General features: G+C 36.7%; 1 protein-coding gene across 1 annotated transcript in view; it reads right to left on the reverse strand.

The window, feature by feature from the left end:
* SUGT1 (SGT1 homolog, MIS12 kinetochore complex assembly cochaperone) overlaps positions 1 to 18,954 on the reverse strand; it is a 40,540-nt gene that overhangs the window by 19,897 nt on the left and 1,689 nt on the right. Inside the window, exons 3-10 of the mRNA XM_040267175.1 lie at positions 13,598 to 13,688; positions 12,874 to 12,943; positions 11,739 to 11,809; positions 9,286 to 9,339; positions 8,912 to 8,928; positions 8,089 to 8,123; positions 6,467 to 6,563; positions 4,685 to 4,792 (exon numbers count right to left, since the gene is read on the reverse strand). Coding sequence (XP_040123109.1) covers positions 4,685 to 4,792; positions 6,467 to 6,563; positions 8,089 to 8,123; positions 8,912 to 8,928; positions 9,286 to 9,339; positions 11,739 to 11,809; positions 12,874 to 12,943; positions 13,598 to 13,688 — 543 coding nt within the window. The remainder of the gene's footprint in view (positions 1 to 4,684; positions 4,793 to 6,466; positions 6,564 to 8,088; positions 8,124 to 8,911; positions 8,929 to 9,285; positions 9,340 to 11,738; positions 11,810 to 12,873; positions 12,944 to 13,597; positions 13,689 to 18,954) is intronic.

Below are 18,954 nucleotides of genomic sequence, written 5' to 3' on the forward strand. Positions count from 1 at the left end.
TTCTTTTCTTGGGCTCCAAAATCACTGTAGATGGTGACTGCAGCCATGAAATTAAATGATACTTGGTCCTTGAAAGGAAAGCTATGACTAACCCAGACAAGAGTATTAAAAAGCAAAGACATCCCTTTGCTGACAAAGGTCCATATAGTTAAAGCTATGGTTTTTCCAGTAGTCATACATGGATGTGAGAGTTGGACCACAAAGAAGCTGAGCATGGAAAAACTCATGTTTTCCAACTGTGGTGCTGGAGAAGCCTCTTTAGAGTCCCTTGGACTGTAAGGAAATCAAACCAGTCAATGCTAAAGGAAATCAACCCTGAACATTCACTGGAAGGACTGATGCTGAAGCTGATGCTCTAATACATTGGCCACCTGATGCGAAGAGCTGACTCAATGGAAAAGACCCTGATGCTGGGAAAGACTGAAGGCAAAAGGAGAAGAGAGCGGCAGAGGAGATGGTTAGACAGCATCACCAACTCAATGGACATGAATCTGAGCAAACTCCGAGACAGTGAAGGACAGGGAAGCCTAGCGTGCTGCAGTCTGTGGGGTTGCAAAGATCACATGCAACTCAGTGACTGAATAACAAGGGCATAGCTCACTTAGGGTTCTTATGAGGATTAAACAAAACCTATATGAAAACAACAGAGCACTGTGTCTGGCAAGTAAGTAAATGCTATTACGAGTCTCTTCATCACTGCTACAATTAGCTCAAACATCTGAGCACAGTATTTCCCATCTCTGGGTTCGGTTTCCATACCTGTAAAAAGGTAGTAACAATACTGGCACCATGTAGTAACTGTGAGGATTTCATAGGGTAACACACAGCTATCAACACAGCACAGGCCACACACCCTGGCACTGGCTCAGTAAGCTACAGTAAACGCACATGACGAAATACTTTGCTGAAAAGCATCTAAGAGCATGGAGAAAAAATCCGTAACGCACACTAAATTTAACAAGACAGCTACAGATAGTATGGACAGTAAAATCCTTTTCTTCTGAAAATATACATACATCAATAGAAAAGGCAGCAAGAATATACTCCAAGATCTGCAATTTGTGGATATCAGCAACTAAACAGTTATTTTTAAAAAAACAACACCTTATTACCACCACTACCACACCAAACAGCACTAACAAAACAATAATCCAAAACCCTACACACATCTGTGTTTAAAACAGCAGGAGTATCCTGACCAGACACCTCCAATCCCATCATATCATAATTAAGATTCTTCCATGAATATTTAAAAAAAGAATACTAAAACTTGTGAAATTTTAGTGGGTTAAGAAGGGAGAAGGAGGCTACCTGTCTCTAAGACACACATCTTTTTTTCCCACAATTCCAGTTAAAAGCTTCATATTTTATATTGACATAATACACAAAATTACTGTGACTAAAAATAGGAACACGAGGACATTTCTGCAACAGCAATTTTTCTTGGAGTGAATATTAATCTTTAAAATGAGTATTTTACAGCATAGCTGTTACTGAAGATAAATCCTATGGTTGTGTTGAGAGAATATTGTCATGAGATTAACAAAATGAAATTTAAAAATTAAGTTTCTTAATTTTAAAAAATGGATCAGCAGGCAGATATATAAGCTGGTATTCAGTAGAAGGTAGAAATAACTATCAGTGGTACTAAAAAAAAAAATATATATATATATATGAATTCTGACTTTAAAAAAAGACATTAGATACTATACTGTAAAATATTTAGTTAAGGGAAATTCTCTGGCACTCGAGTGCTTAGGATTTGGTACTTTTACTGCTGGGGCCAGGTTCAATCCCTGGTCAAGGAACTAAAATCCTGCAAGCTGTGTGGCATGGCAAAACAAAAAATAGTTAAGAAATGCTATTTCAATAATTGAAGGGTACTAACTCTTCCTATCTTCACTGCAAATTATATTTCACTTGAATAACACTTAACCAACCGTTATACATAAATATGCAACATGCACTATTTATTTGAAAGTAGGAAAGAAAACAGGATTCTCAAAAGGCAAAGAAACAGCCCTTTTAAACCACAGACTTTACAGAATCTTTAATATCAAGCAGATTTTCCCAAGCAAAATGCACCCTTTTCTCAATCCACCTGCATACATATGAAAAGAAAATTACTATTTTCCCCTTCTAGTGACATCAATAAAGCCTCAGTAACCCAGAGAAAGATTTTATTTTCATTATTTTAATACTGACTCCCTCTGCTGTATAAAAAAGGATTCAAAAATGTCATTTCCCTTAGGATCTAATTAGGTACAATTCTTTCTATTTGTTTCCCATAAAACACAGCTTAAAAACAGCTTAACAAAGTAAAATATATTACTTTGGGTTAGAAGAGTGAAAATAATCCTCCTCCAGAATATATCCTTCAAATCTAAATTTTTTAGTCCAGAACTTAGACAAACCTAAGAAAAGAAACAAAAGTCTAAATATTCTTCCTGGGCCATGCTGAACAATTCAGTAACTTGAAACTTGGGGAAAGCATTTAAAGTCCATGAACCTCAGTTTCTTTTTACCTGTAAACCTAAGAATGAAGACACTTATTACACTCTGCAAATTTGGTAAGGCCAATATCAAAATGCAATTTAAATTCATTCTCTGAACAATTACTGACCACCTACTCATGACATACAGTGTACAGGGCTAGGATTGCCAAATTTAGCAAATGGAAGATATTTGTATCTTAAAATTATTTACTGTATGTAAAGTTAATTGCGCATCCTGTACTTTAGGACTTCGCTCATAGCTCAGTTGGTAAAGAATCTGCCTGCAATGCAGGAGACCCAGGTTCGATTCCTGGGTTGGGAAGATCCTCTGGAGAAGGAAATGGCAACCTACTCCAGTATTCTTGCCTGGAAAATCCCTTGGACAAAGGAGCCTCGCAGGCTACAGCCCGTGGGGTCCCAAGAGTTGGACACAACTTAGCGACTAAACCACCACCACCTGTACTTTATCTGGCAACTTTCCCTGAAGCACATACAGAGATTCAAGTATGACAGCTTCTCAGCTTTAGAAGACTTACAAAAAGTAAGAGAAATAAATGTATATATAAACAAACTACCATACAGAGAAGGGTAGTAGTTATGTAGCATTTAAAGAAAGGACCAAGGGGGGAAAAAGGTAAGCTGGGAAAAAAGTAAGAGGGCTTTGGGGAACAGTCACAATCAAGCACTCTCAAGATCCAAAGGAGAATAAAAACTGACAGTGCTCAGTTACAGCCTCCATTCTGGCCACAAAGGCTTGTGCAGTCACCAAATACCCTCTTCCATTATACAAAGTGGAAACAGGTTTTGAAGTTACTTGCCATATTTTCACACAAATCAATTTAAATTACTTCAAAAGGACATGCATTACAACCTCTCAATAGAAAGATGTAAATGCCAACTCCTAATATTCTGACTTATCTCCCCGTCAAATCGAGTTGTAGTTCTCTACTTATTTTACCCAATATTATTAAACAAATTCTGTCCAATGTAGACGGGGCCGGTAAGACTAAAATCTTCAGAAGATGTCATCCTTTTTCTCACTTTCTGTCGTCCAAGCAACTGTTTCCTGTCTCTGCCTCCTAAATAAACAGCTCTGTATGATTCATTCTTCAGATAGTTTTAAGCAGATCATTTTTAACTAAATGCAAAAACTACTGCTTCTTTACTTTGCACTTCCTGCTCCAACCCTCTGCAGATGCTCTCTTCTTTCTACAAGACCCAGTTATCATTCTTCATGACATAAGCCAACCCTGATTCTAGTCTATGAGTGGAACATTCACACAGGTCAAAAGTTAAATAACCAACTACACTGCAGAACATATGTATAGAAAAGGTGCAGTAATGCAAAAAATTTATTTATATCATTCTTTCTCATCATGCACCCTCACACAATCTTACAGGTGAAAGAATTTCAGAGTTCAGAGTCCACAGCTCTCTCATTTTCACAAGATGATGGAAATCATGCCCTATGATCATGTGATCCCATGATCACATGTGTGATGTGGACCACTAGTCTACACTTACAGAGCAAGCAAGGACCCAGAGTCAGATTTTTTTTATTTTCAGTTCAGTATTTGTTCTGCTAAATTACACTTCTGTCCTACTATACTCTTACTACATCTTCTGACTGGTACCTGACATATTCCATGAATTTTAATTTTATTGCATATTTTTACTCTTTTTTAAAATATAAAGAAATCTATAGATTAGTTTTTCAAACTGCAATTAATCCCTCATAACACAATAACCTAAAATTCAGCTTAACTAAAAAACAAAACAGCAGATTCATCTTTATAATAGTCTGTATTTTTAACTCCATAAGGAAGTGTGAGAAAAGTATTTATATATCCCAATGGACCAAACTGACAAGTCCAAGACAAGAAACGCTGTCAGTACCGAATCTTAAGACGATGCTGATCATTGTATCTTTAGTGGAAGCTGTTTTATCAAGAAGTACTATACCTATCTTAGTAAGCATATAAATACTGCTGAGGTTAGATTTTTAAACTCCATTTTCCTAGAATTAGGGGAGGGGAAAAAAACTATTATTCAAAAACTACTGTTCTTATTTAATTTAAACATATGTGGCTAGAAGAATCCGTAAGTTTACAACCACAGGGATAATTAGATGACCAATGTTCCTATATTTTGAAAAGATTACCAGTGACAACTCTTTTCAATGGTCTTACCTTTGTTGAAAGTACTTTAAACGTGCTCTGCTCTGGTATTATAGGATGAAGAAGTCTCAGTTTCAAACTGTAATCCTCTCCAGAAGGAAGTTTCACCAAAGCAGACAACTAATGAACATAAAATTAGTAGCACATTTTATAAATTAACTTAAAGAAGGGTAAAGTACTTAAACTGACTAATTACAGAACTTTAGTACTGTTGCAGAGTATTTTTAAAACCTTATATGGAATATAAGATTTAAGAATCTCAAAATAATCCTTTTTAAAAATCTAGTATCCTTCATAATTCAAAAGGACACATGTACCTCAATGTTCATTACAGCACTATTTACAATAGCCAAGACATGAAAGTAACCTAAATGTGCATCAACAGATGAATGGATAAAAATGTGATGTGTATATATATACATATATATGTGTGTGTGTGTGTACACGTATGTGATGGAATATTACTCTGCCATAAAAAGGAACAAAACTGGGTCATTTGTGATGTGGATAGATCTAGAGTCTGTCATAGAATGAAGTCAGTCAGAAAGAGAACAACAAGTATCCCGTATCAATGCATGTATCTGGCATGTAGAAAGATGGTAACAGATAAGCCTGTCTGCAGGGCAGGAATAGAGAAGAAAACATACAGAACAGAGCTGGGGACATGGCAGGGGGTGGGGAAGGGAGGAAGAGGAGGGGAGACAAATGGGAAAGCAGGTTAGACACGCGTGCTATGGCGTGCGAGACGGCTGGGGGAAGCGGCCACACAGCACGATTAGACACACGTGCTGTGGCGTGCGAGATGGCTGGGGGAAGCGGCCACACAGCACAAGGAGCTAGGGAGTGGGACGGGGAAAGGCAGGAGGTTTAAGAGGAAAGGGATGTGTGTATACATATGGTTAATTCACTTTGTTGCACAGCAGAAATACTGTAAAGCAATTCTACTCCAAAATTAAATAGCACTGCCCATGACAAAAAAGGAAAAAAAAAAAAATGTAAATGGACTAAATGCTCCAATCAAAAAAAAAAAAAAAACAACCTGGTATTCTTCACAGAAACTCTTATATACCTAATTAAAGAACAGAGTATGTTTCATAACATATACTATACATTTAAATCTCAAGGAAACTCAAGACACAAGGGCCAAATAGTACAGCATGTAACAAAGCATTCTTGTGCAAAATGTCTAGTTCTGCCACAAACTCTCTTAAATATCTATCACAAGGTTTTCCACTAAATGCTAAGAAACCGAGTTATTAAAAATCATACTCATTTAATATGGTTAAAGTCATAACAAAGAAGCAGACCTTTTCCATTAAGTGTACCACACAAACGTAACCAAAGCATGGTTAGAATGTGTCTAAAGTTCCCGAATGTGTCTTTTATATTTACCAACCCACTTCTGCTTTAAATCCCAAATCTAAAGAGGAAACAAGGCACATGAGCTATAACCTACAGTATATATACTTGTCTCAAAACTTAAAATGATCCAAATGGAAAAGGAACGTTTCAGATTTTCATCAGCATTTTCATATTATCTCAGGAAGAAATGATACAAACTTGATAGATCGCTATAAATTATTCTGCAATATCTATTTATTTATATTTACAAATTGGAGTAGGCAATGGCAACCCACTCCACTGTTCTTGCCTGGAAAATTCCATGGACAGAGGAGTTTGGTGGGCTACACTCCCTGGGGTCGCAAAGAGTCACACTCAACTGAGTGCACACACACACACACATTTATAAATAAAAGTAATCTCAATAAAAAATAACTCAAAGACTATAATGACCTCTTTTTCTGAAAATTCCACCTTTACATCATTCTTCTGAACATTCTTGATCATAAGTGTAATGATTACTTGAGATTCTGTTTGATACCAGTCATACCTATTAAAAAAGAAAAAGGAAACTTAGAGCTTCTGAATTTCTTAAAGTTGTTGCTTCTTTGCTCTGTCAAGATAAAATACAATCTGATGAACAACAAGAGCTCCACCTTGAGGAACAAAATAGCAAAGCAGCTGCTGGCTCACAGAAATAATTTTATGTAACCAATTCCACATGATCTGTACTAATGCAAGAGAAAATAATGTAGATGATGCCCCAACTCTCTCCAGTGGATTTAAATACTTACATAATTTTTGAGGTTCTAAAGGATCCTCAATAGTGTTGTTAAGCTAATTTTTCTTCTTTTTGACCACGTCATGCAGCATACGGGATCAGTTCCCCAAACAGGGATCAAACCCATGCCCCCTCAGTGGAAGCTAGGATTCTTAACCACTGGACCACCAAGGGATTTTAAAAATAAACAATAAAATTTATTCTAAACAGATCATAGTTCTAATACATCAGCAATAGTTTTACCCTCTCATTTCAACCTAATACTAAGAAGTGAACAGTTCTATCCAAATTTTACAAAAAAAAGAAAAAAAAAAAGGCTCAGAAGGATGCAGCAGTCAGTTTAAGTCAGTAGCAGGTGATATACTGGACCCAACCCCATATTCCACGATCTCTTTACCAAAGCTGGAGGCAGTCCTGAGCACAGGGAGCAGGACTAAGTGAGCTAAAATTAAAATAAGTCAACTCATTCTGTCAGGCACAGTATTAAATACAGCATCTACCTTCAATCTCAAAGTATGTGGGAAGATTAGTGTGTTGAGAGATTCTAATCATGTGTCTCTTTCCCTCTGAAAGCTGGGATCCTCACTTTCAAATTAGACTAGATTAACCCTGTGAGAGAAGAGCTATTGATCTATTCTGTCACTATTACATTCCCAGGATGAAGCACGGTGCCCTGATATGCGGTATATTTATTAAACCATTGTGGGGTTATTTCATATATATTCTATACTCCAAATACCGTAATTATTATTTAAGTTGGGGTAGGGTACATAAACTTAAATAATAATTACGGTGTCTGGAGTATAGAGTATATATAAAATAATCCCACACTGATTCAATGAACACACCACGTATCAGGGATCCTCACTTGCTACTTATATTCACAATTGTAACTGCTGCCTTCAGCAAGTAACTTTCAATTCATGCAGAATTATTCCACGAAAAATTTACTCCAAATATAAAAGGCAGGTCAAGTTACAATATTATCAGGTCTACTACTAACTTACTGACCTATGTAATAACAATAACTAAAATGTAAGAGGTTATTCTTAATATATGGAAAGATGACATAATATGCAACCATGTGAAGCAAGTTTTAAGTTAACCTTAACAGGAATACTAATTCAAATTGGTTATGGTCTTACAACTATAGTTTTCCAAGGCTTTAGTAAGATTTATCTTAAAAACTAAGAAATACTTAAATCACAGGTAGGGACCTGGCTTACTATTAAATGACAGGGTTTCTTTTCCCTTTAGGCATATTTATCATGCATTATGAAGAAGAAATCCTTACTTGATTTTTGACTGATGAGTCCTCTGGGATGCAGACTGATTTGGGCAGATCCAAAGAGAAAGATTTTTACGAGTTAGTTTAGTAACTGCATATTAAAAATGTATGTATTATTAATTTACCCAGTGCTATAGTTACTTTGATATGGAATAATTACAAGAAAACTTCCTACAAAGCACAGTATACATCAATGTTAAATAATATTCATCTTCACAAAAATCAGAATATTCAACATTTTAAAAATGTTATGAGTTTCCATTTCAAAAATCATTTTTCTTCTAAAATAAAATCAGCAAAAAAAAAAAAAAAGAAAAATTTCAGAAGATATGTTTGGAAAAGATTACAGATAAAATGTCCAGTTCCAAGATTCAGCAATGCTCTAAATGGAAAATAACAGTAACATTTAAAAAACCGTTTTCAGGAATGCAGTGTTAACACCTCCAGGCTTAACAATGGCAAAACTGCCCTGGAAAAACCTGTGGAGGAGTACCTGCACGGTGCCTTCCTAATACGGCCTGACCCTGGTTCACGGTCTCTCTGCAACAATCTATGTTGACCACTGAGAAACAAAGTGACTCTCTTTAACCAATTCAGACCTTCCTAAACTACTTATTAATAAATCTAAAGGACTTGCCCTGGGTCACTGGTGGCCCCTAACTGGTTCCTAAAGAAGAAAGGAAGAGACAGCATTTGGAGGAGAAAATAAGTAAAACTGTCCTAGAGACCTGCAGAACTGCCAGAAAGTGCATTCGGAGTACTGTCTCAAATATATTCAATAGTAATATAATTAAGCAAAAACACAAAGGATTAAAAACTTTGGACTTACCACCTCGTGCTGTGATCCTATTAAAAACATAAAAAAGAAACATTTTCAGATAACAGTACATGTATAGACAAAATTACATACATGATTTCTAAGGCACAAACATATTATTAAGGAAACCAATTCTCCATGCATATCTAATAAGAGAAAGTGGTTTAATTTTACAGTCTGGAGTCACTTGAGACTTCTCAGTAATTTCTTACCATTGCAAAACAAATCCATTCGAATCTCCCTTTCAGCATAAGGAATCAGGTAAAAAAATCAAAATACCTTTGGAAATCCCAATCTAATAGAACACGTACTACTTAAATTATAAAGTTCAATACAAAAAAATGACAAACATATATTGAAAGACCATGGGAAATCTGCACACTTACCATTCTGAGCTTCTTGACACCTTTTAATCCAAGCAATGAAATCAGCATCTGCACCTAGAAAGAACAAACTATAACAACACTCATCTGCACAACCTAACATACTCACTCAACAAATGCTGACTGCATACCTACTAGCTTACAAACACGGTTCTAGAAACTATGGATCCAACAGTAAGTTAGACAAAAACATGTGTCCTAACAGTGTGTAGCTATCCTTAATATTATAGCTATTAGTTAGGTTTAATATTTATTTTGTTCATCCTGAAGAATTCTGATTTGTAAAAAATCAGTTTTAACCAGTCAACCTTATTGGTTCCTAAATACAGATAATCTCCATTTCTCCTCACCCCTCTCCTCTTAAAAGAGCTTCCTCTCACACAACAAAATCACACCTGAATCAGATTCCTAACATGCCGTCAGTTGGGGGAGGACCCCAGAAGCCTCTGTCCACCTGTTTGCTGTCTAATGCAGTTGTTTATCCGGTCTACTATTTTTTCAGCAGCTTTACTATTATCACGCCTTCAACACCAAGAACCATCTTTATATTCTGCAGAGTTTTGTATCTCTAAGTATCTCCAAGTTCCTTGACAACCATTGACACTACATACAGTGAATCATAGTTCACTGCACAGACAGCAAGGCAAACATGTACATAAGCAAATTATTTCTGAAGACTCAGGGCAATGACAGTATCTAAAAAGTCATAGCAACTAATAAATTATAATGTTAAGAAAAATTATTAGAAGTGATCATAATAAATGTTTACTAATTTAAGCTAACTGCAGGTATTGTTATTCTGAAAAAACACAAAGTTTAAAATTTCTTAAAATGAAATTTTCTAATTCATTAATTTACAGACAGAATTCAACTATACAGGCCTTAAAATACATACACACACATTTTAGAGGTGAACATTTATATACAAATTCTAAATGTGAAGAACCAATTATTCAAATTAATCAGTAAATAAGCTGATTCCTATCATACAAGGAGGGAAAAAGGTAATATGGAGTTAAAAATTTTATACCCTAATAAAACATAAGCTGAACAGTTTAACATAAGATTTTCCTGGAATTAAAAGATGAATTTGATTTTAAATTAAATATCCTCAACAGAAGTTAAACCAAAGAGCAGACACCCTCTCTTCTGAGGCCACCTCTTAAATAATTCTAGGATAAAAGTCAACGGCATGATAATAAAGTATCAAGGAAGGAATTTAGGCAGGGAACTTTCTGTTGCTCTAAAAAAAAAAAAATAGGGCTTAGAAATCTAAACATGAAGTGACTCATGTCTCATCAGGGTTTTCAAGTATGTACCAAGACGCCAAGAAAACTGGACTCTAGAATTTGCGAAGTGTATACATGCTAACTTGGTAACTGAATAGCCCTATTATTCACATACCATGCTTGGGATAACCAAGTTTGAGAGTACCTCCTATTGCCTAGACCTCGTCTTTCCTAATTTGTAGGTTTTGTCTGCAAAGTTAGGCTTGTCACCCTTCTCAAGTAGGTAAACAGCAGAAAAGCAAATATTCAAAGCATTATATATTTTAGTGTATAATCATGTATGACTTTTGTATGAGGGTTTTCAACCTCAGCACTACTGACATCTGGGACCAGATGCTTCTGTTGTGGGGACTGTCCTGTTCAGGATGTTGGGCAGCATAACTCAAGAGATGTCAATGATATACCCCCCATCTACCAGTCAAGAGAGTCAAAAATCAGTGCAGACACTCCAAACATCCCCCACGGAGGAAAACCATCCCCAGCTAGGAACTACCACCTTAGAGAACTGTGGTTAACACTCTATCATAAGATGGAGATAAAATGAGAGAACACAATTAAGACCATGTTGTCTATAATTATCTACGAGATTACTGACAATATTTTGTATTTTGCAGATTTTTTTTGATACTTGGCTTTTAACAAGTTCTATATATTATACATAGATATACACACTGTTGCGATAATTTTCACCTATTTCTCTCAAAAAGACAGTTTAGAAATTCACAATATTCTCAAAGTTCCATGTTTCTTCTATACCCTATCATACTTTACCCAAACTTACACTTCACCCTCAATAAAAATCTTTGTTCTAAGATTTCCTTATCTCAGCAAACTCAATAACAACTTAAATAGACTTCAGAATGTGAGAGCAAGTTAAACTTTCACTTGTCCATTAGGAAAAACTAAAAAGCCAGACCAGTACTGGGAATACACTAAGTGTTTAAACAGTTCTTTTGCTTCAAAGTTTTTCTGTGATTTAAATGCTAAGAAAGGCCAATTTAATCAAATTTTAAGTAAATTCAAACTCTGCAATCAACACGAAATGTCATTAAGAGAGAAAAAAGTGTTTCTATAATTAACTTGAGATTATACTATCAAGATTCAGCTATGGTATTTAAGATACAGATATAATGGACTAGTTTACTAACATATAATTATAATACTTACTATTTAATTTCTGTCCTTCTGTAAAAGTTTCTAGAGCAGCAGCATAGTTCTTTTCATGGTATTCACATATCCTGTATGAGCACATTAAAAACAAGCACATACATATAGGATCATGAAACATAGCTTTCTTCCGTAAAAAAAAAAAAGTTTCTCTTCTCTTTTAAAAGAATTTAAGCATGTTAATAAGCCAACAGATGTTCTAAAATATTCTACTATAACATCTGTGTGTGTGTCAGTCGCTCAGTGGTGTCTGACTCTTTGTGACTCCATGGACTGTAGCCCGCCAGGCTCCTCTGTCCATGGGATTTTGCAAGCAAGAATACTGGAGTGGGTTGCTACTTTCTTCTCCAGGGGATCTTCCTCACCCAAAGATTGAACCCAGGCTCCTGCACTGCAGACAGATTCTTTACCATCTGAGCCACCAGGGTAACATCTAATTCCCATTAAAAATGTGGAACACGCCAAAAATAAAAATAAAAATGTGGAACTCATTTCAGAAGGAATTTCTTAATTATACATACTTGCTTATTCCAAAATATAGTTACACTAAGGAATTAAAGAAGCTTCTGATTCTTAAAGAATAAAGTTACACTTATTAACAGAAACAAGCTGGGATATAAAGTACACAGACACAGAGTCATCTTTAAGTGTAGTCTGTACAGCTTAGGTGAGAAATAGATGTTCTCTAGTCAGTTAAACACAATAAATTTCAAACAATGACACAAAAAAGGGATTTGAAATCATTCAGTTTCATCTATACCCTGCAGTTACTTCAATCATCACTATTTTAAACTATACACACACACATACAAACTGTATCTCATTACATACTGCAGTTAATAAAATAGAAGTATGAAATGTACCAAAAATTGAATCCTATCTCAGCTATAAAATGTATAAACACAGAGTTTACTATTTATATAAAGTTTACAGGGAGGGTAAGTTCAGGATGAAGGGACACATGTATACCTAGGACTGATTCATACTGATGTATGGCAAAAACCATTACAATACTGTAAAGTAATTATCTTCCAACTAAAATAAATATTTAAAAAAAAAGGCAGGGGGAAGCTTACAATTAATTCATTTAACCATATATAGTCCAGACCCCACAGGAAGAGTAGTTGCTGCCTACCCCTTTCTCAGCAGAGCAGTGGAACTATTTGGATTAAGTTCAAGGGATTTTTTTGCATCAGCAACAGCATCTGCAGATGAAAAAGTGGGTTTTTTGGTCAGTTATTTATGGATCCTAAGAAATACTACACACAAAATTTGAATTAGTCTCAGATTTTTAAGTTTTCAAGCTGGTGAAATGGACAAATGACTTTAAAATAAGAAAAGCTAATCTGAGATAAAATTACCCTCATACATTCCTATTGACCTACTCTTCAACCTCTTCAGGAAATGAATAAAGCTCTGTATCACAAAGTTCAGATAATTTCATTAACATCATTCACGTTGTTTGACTCAAGGTATTTACTTTTTCCCTACTCAGATTATCTATCCAGAATAATTAAAATTACAGAATATAGCATACATTCTTTTCATAAAAAATAGAACAAGAAAATTCATTCAAATGCTCTGTAAATTAGTAAATGTAATGCTATCCTTTGTTAGCATATCAAGAACCAAAAATGAACTCTTACAAATTCTACACCCACTGCAGAAAGAATGGACAACCGTAAATTTTAAATGAGTGATGGGCAACATAATGCTTGTCATATTTTGGCTACTTCACCTTGTATGAAAGATCAAGTTAAAAGTCCTGGAAGATAACCTCTATTTTATTTGATTCACTGTATCTTGGGCAAAGTGTGTAAGTTACTTATAGAGACAATATACTTTGTAAGGAAAGTTACCACTGTAATTCCCAAGAAGAATGTAACAGTAAGCTCTTTGACAGTAATACTGTGCATCATCTGGTTTCTGCTCCAAAGCCTCAGTCAGCTCCTACAAATACAAACATGCTGAGTGTCAGTAAATGTTTTTTAAAAGTCACTGAACTCTAATTAAACATGATCTTTAATAAAATAACCTATTATCACAAGCTATTTGAAGGAAAGGTAACAGGGAAACAAGCTTGGAGCCTTTCTATGCAAGAGGATCAATATCCCCCCTTCTCCCCTTGAAGGCCCACAATCGAATGTAATATCTATGCAAAGCACTTGGCAGTTTCCAGTCTACAGTAGGAACTCAATAAATGGTAATTATTATCACCTCATTTATTCTGAAGAGCTTAGTTGATATACATTGACCATCACTGATTTTCTCCTTCTTCTAATTTGGAGAAGATTCAAAGACCATGTAGAATTTAAGATCCCTAGAAAACATGAAGCTGTCCAATAATTTTTAAGAACTGAAAGTTAAATCTAGAGCTCAGGAGGTTAATGGAACCAATAAATACATAAGCAAGCTTACCTGGCCCTCTCCTATCCTCTTGTCAAAGGCCTAAGAAATTACAACATTCTGTCAAAAGCCCAGCCAGCCACAGTATCTCATAGGTATATACTATCAACCGATCAAGAATTAACAGAACAATTAAAACTTTTGCCACTCTGAGCAGTCACAGTATGTGTTAGAGGGAACAATAATGATGGGAAGAGAGAGCATGATCAGTGAGGCCAAGGACAAATGCAGGCAGACAGGAAGGCTTTGATCCAGCAGCCATTTACCCACACATCCTAGGGATTCTGGTAGCTTTTTTAGTTAAGCAGAATTACTTCAGCCACACATGGGGCTCTGCTTAAACGCTGTAGTGTGATTCTCACAAAGCAATGTATATTATACTTGGTAATCATATACCTACAATCCAATATACCTAAAATCTAAACCAATGTTTTACCATCTTAACCCCTATCACCGATTCAAGCAGTAATGAAAACTAGATCTTGTTACTGTATCTCTGTTCATAGCTCTCGGATGCCTTACCAGCTGACTCAGAGCAAAGGCCCAAGTGCTCCAATGATCGGCTAAGGCCCTCCTTGACGGAACCCTCCGGTCTCTTACCTCATCTCTTTAAAACTCTTCTCCCTGTTCCACGATGGCCTCCTCGCTGTTCCTCAAACATCTCCTGACCCTCCACCTTCTCACTGCAATGCTCTTCACACTACAGCGTGTGGCGAAAAGCCATTCCCTCACATCCTGGTCAGGCACTGTGCCAGAGACAAGATTCAAGTTCACGTCTGTCTGACTCCAAAGCAAATTCTAACCACTATACACGGCCTCCTGGTAAAATTCCTTTACTCCAAGTTTCTTTCACACATCATCTAACATCTGTGTTAACACAACGGTTCCCAATGAAATACTTAAGCTAAAAACACCATCTTGCACTAAACTTTGAAGCAATTTGGAAAACAGCTGATGGCTTCTTATGTACCTACTCCCTAAATCAAATTTCCAACCTCTCCTCACCAAGAACAAGTATACTATAGGTCAAAAAGGCTGTTATATTATAACAACATCAGGCTCATCAATTCAAAAAGTATTTTTAAACATATATTTTGGAATAAACATAGGCCAGACACTGGAGGTTCACAGATGCATAAAATATTCCTTTTCTTAAGGAGTCAGGTATAAACTTTTGAATTTTGAACAACCCACTTGCAAATGACCTTTAAAAACACAAACTAATTGTTGGATAAGGAGAACCAATTAGGGTGATTAGGTTAAATAAGCAACTGACTGACTTCAGCGTTAATTAAAAAAAAAAGTTACCCCAAATCACCCAATACAAACTGAACTTTATAACATACCAACTTGTACAACAATAAATTTTTATTTTGAATAAGGAATATACAATATAATAAAGCCAAAAAAGGTTAAGTTAAAATAACTGTGCTGTCTGAACTACCTCTGACTTGGGGCATGTTTTCAGTGTTGCTACTGTTTCTGTGACAACAGCTGCTACTCACTGGCTGCTGACTGGAGGCAGGTATCACAAAAGGCAAGGACTTCCGGTGCCAACACTTGAATCACAGCAGCAAAAAGGCTATTTAACGCAGACTTACATGAAACATATCCAAAGACGTAGTATTTCTCACATGAGTTATAGTTGAGCAATTTATCGTTCTCAGAAGTAATGAAATCTATTGAAGCGTAAAATATAATTACACTGAAATCTTTACCAAGATAATGGTAAAGAAAATAAGTTCCCTGATAACACAGAACTACAGGGGGAAAACTACTTTTTAAGGAATTAACATTGTGTAAGATTTCGATCTTGGAAAACTAACTTCCAAATCTTTATAGAGCTTTAGGCTCTTTTAAAATGCTAACCAGAAAGGTAACTTGTTCAGATTAAAAGCAAAAGCAGACTGCTCAGACTGACCGCATGTCTGAAGGCCTTTAGCTCTAGGTGTCTCAGGCTACCTCCACTTCCCACTTTCTTCCAGTCACAGCTAATCCCCAATCACGGATAAACAAGAATACCAAGCCTTCTCCCTTCCAAAATCACATAATCATGTAGAACTGGCAGGTTTTATTCCAACCTGCTATGCCCTCAACAAAGCTATCTGTGGTCACCTACTTCAAAGTCAGCTCACAAACATTTAATTATATCATACACCTCAATCCTTACCCACTCCTCCAGAGGATCAGCTTCATGCCCTGAACCCAAGACTCACTGCTTCTAAACTCGATAACCCGAGTAAGTTCATCTCTTGAGCCTAAGCTTCCTTGTTAGTAAAATGCACTGCACAGCTGTTCCAAGAATTACGGTGGGAATCATTTACTACTTCCGAGTGCCTACCACATCGCAGGCAGTACACTTACGACAGTGGTAACCAGGCGCACAAAACCCCTGCTCCCCTGAAGCTTACACTGGGGCCTCATTCAGATAAACGAGTCAGAAAAGACAGGTTCCTTGAGAAGGTGACATTTCAGATGAAATCTAAAGTGACGAGCATTTCTAAGCACAACAATAAATAGTCAATAGAGAGGACATTCTAGGCAAAAGAACTGCTTCAAGTCCAAAGGCCCTGCACCAGGCCTGAGTCCAACACACCTGAGTAACAGAAAGAGAGCCAGTGGGGTGAAAACCTAGAAAGCAAGGCTCTCCAAGATGCCTACCTCAAGGGCCTCACCCTTGGACCTTACATTACTTGTCATTATAATCATCCTTTCCAGTGGTCCCAGTCCATTTTACAGACAGGAAGTCTGATCAAGAAGAGTGATGGCCAGAACTTTCCTGAAACCAAGATATGGTAGATCCAAGCAGTCTGATTCCAGAGCCAATGCTCTTAAGCACCACTCATACTGGGCCTCAAAAGATCCTTATAATCCACATAAACGTTTTCTCTCTCTGCTGAATTGAGACTTCCTCTGCAAAGATTTTTTTTTTTTACTTCCCCAGTTGGCCTCTATTCTACTGTACCTTATACACCACTCCACTAGAGCATTTATCTTATATTCTAATGACCTGCTGACTTGCCTCTCTCTCTCCTCTAGACTGCAAACTCCCTCACTACAGTATTCATCTTTAGATTGCTGGCTCCCAGGACAGCCTCCTACACTAATATACATTGTTTAATGAAACATGTAATCAGCTCGATACACTTTCTCTTTATTCTTAATAGGATGGTGTTATATAAAAATGTGACATTTTACCTGCTATAATATCTAATGACCTTAATTTCAAAACAGTTACTTTAAACCAGCCCTTGGGGAAAGCGAGGGGGAAACTGACTCTTCTCATCAAGGTTCCAGCCCTACTCATTATTACCAATTATCCAGTAATTAACATTCACCTGTTTAACTCAGTGAGAAGATCAGCTCAAGATTTAAAAAGGACATTTCCTCTTAACACAGGCTGGTTCTTACCATGATCACCCTCCCGACTCTGGGTTTCTGACTCAGGTCCGTGGCAGGTCCTGAGAATTCACACTTCTAACAGATTTCCAGGTGTTGCTCCTGCAGAGGGTCTGGGGTAACACGTGGAGACCACGACTGCACTAGACTGAGAGCAGGAGTCTCCTGTCCTCAGGCCCCTATCCTGCCTCTCCCTGGCTGTACACATCTCCGTGATGGATCATCTGGATTTCCTTGGGTCTGTTTCCTTCTGTAAAAAGGAAGGGTAAGGCGTACTGGCCTATAGGAGCCATAAGTACGTTCAGAAACTCTGCAGTGGGGAATTCCCTGACAGTCTTCACTCCCGCTGCAGCAGGTATGGGTTCCATTCCTGGTTGGGGAACCAAGAGGCCACATCACGTAGTGCCCGCCCCCCTAAGAGGAGAGAAAAAGAAAATCTGACGGAGGGGGCATCCAAGAATTTGCATTTCTAAGGAATTCCTAAGTGATGCTAACGCTGCTGGTCCAAGAACCACACTTGAAGGACAAATGTACTAAAGCTAACCACACACCTATACTATGCAAATTCACTCCTAGAAAGAAAAAAAAAATTACACTCTTAAAAGAAAGGAGTGCCTGTGTTCAGCAAAATACATGTGTAAGAAAATTCACAGTGGTTTTATTCATACTAACAACTAGAAATATCCCAAATGTCCACTGTTAAACAGTGCTATATTAATACAATGGAATACTACACAGCAATGAAAAAGAATTATCCCTTCCCATAAACTTATGGATGTATCTCACATAATGTTTAAAGCAAGAGAGAGTAGCTATGCTCAATTAAGTATGATGCTGTTTGATAATGTATGATACTGTTTGTATGAAGTCCAAGGAAAACTAACTGATGGTGACTAATTGATCAGAACAGATGGGTAAGAGGAATTATTGGCTGGGAAGAAACTTTATATTTGTGTTACATACCACATGTCAATACATAATTTTAAAAGTAAAATAAGCCAGGTGTAAAATGACAAAGAATCCAGTATATTAATATTTTTTAATAGTAACTATTATATAAACTAGATTTCCAAAGGAGGCACAGGGCCTAAGAGGACCATACAAGTGTAGACTCTGAAAACAGATACTGAGCTGAAATAAGGAACTGTAGAGAAAAATTCTCAGTGCCTCTGGTAACATTATTCTAACAGTGACTCCAGAAGAATCACTAGAAAACATCCCAGCACAGGAGTAATCAACCGCTTCATTTTAAGGTCTTCATATCTCAACCCCGCCAAAACATAGTTCAAGCTACAGATAAAAAGGCACTGATGGATTCGGCCCCGGCTTCCTCTCCACCTCCTCTCTCACTCCGTCCATCCCACTCTAACCAAACTGGGCTTTCTTGATGTTCCCTGTGTAGGCCAACTTC

Source organism: Oryx dammah, unplaced genomic scaffold (assembly GCF_014754425.2).
Source record: "Oryx dammah isolate SB20612 unplaced genomic scaffold, SCBI_Odam_1.1 HiC_scaffold_24, whole genome shotgun sequence".
Classification (NCBI taxonomy): Eukaryota; Metazoa; Chordata; class Mammalia; order Artiodactyla; family Bovidae; genus Oryx; species Oryx dammah.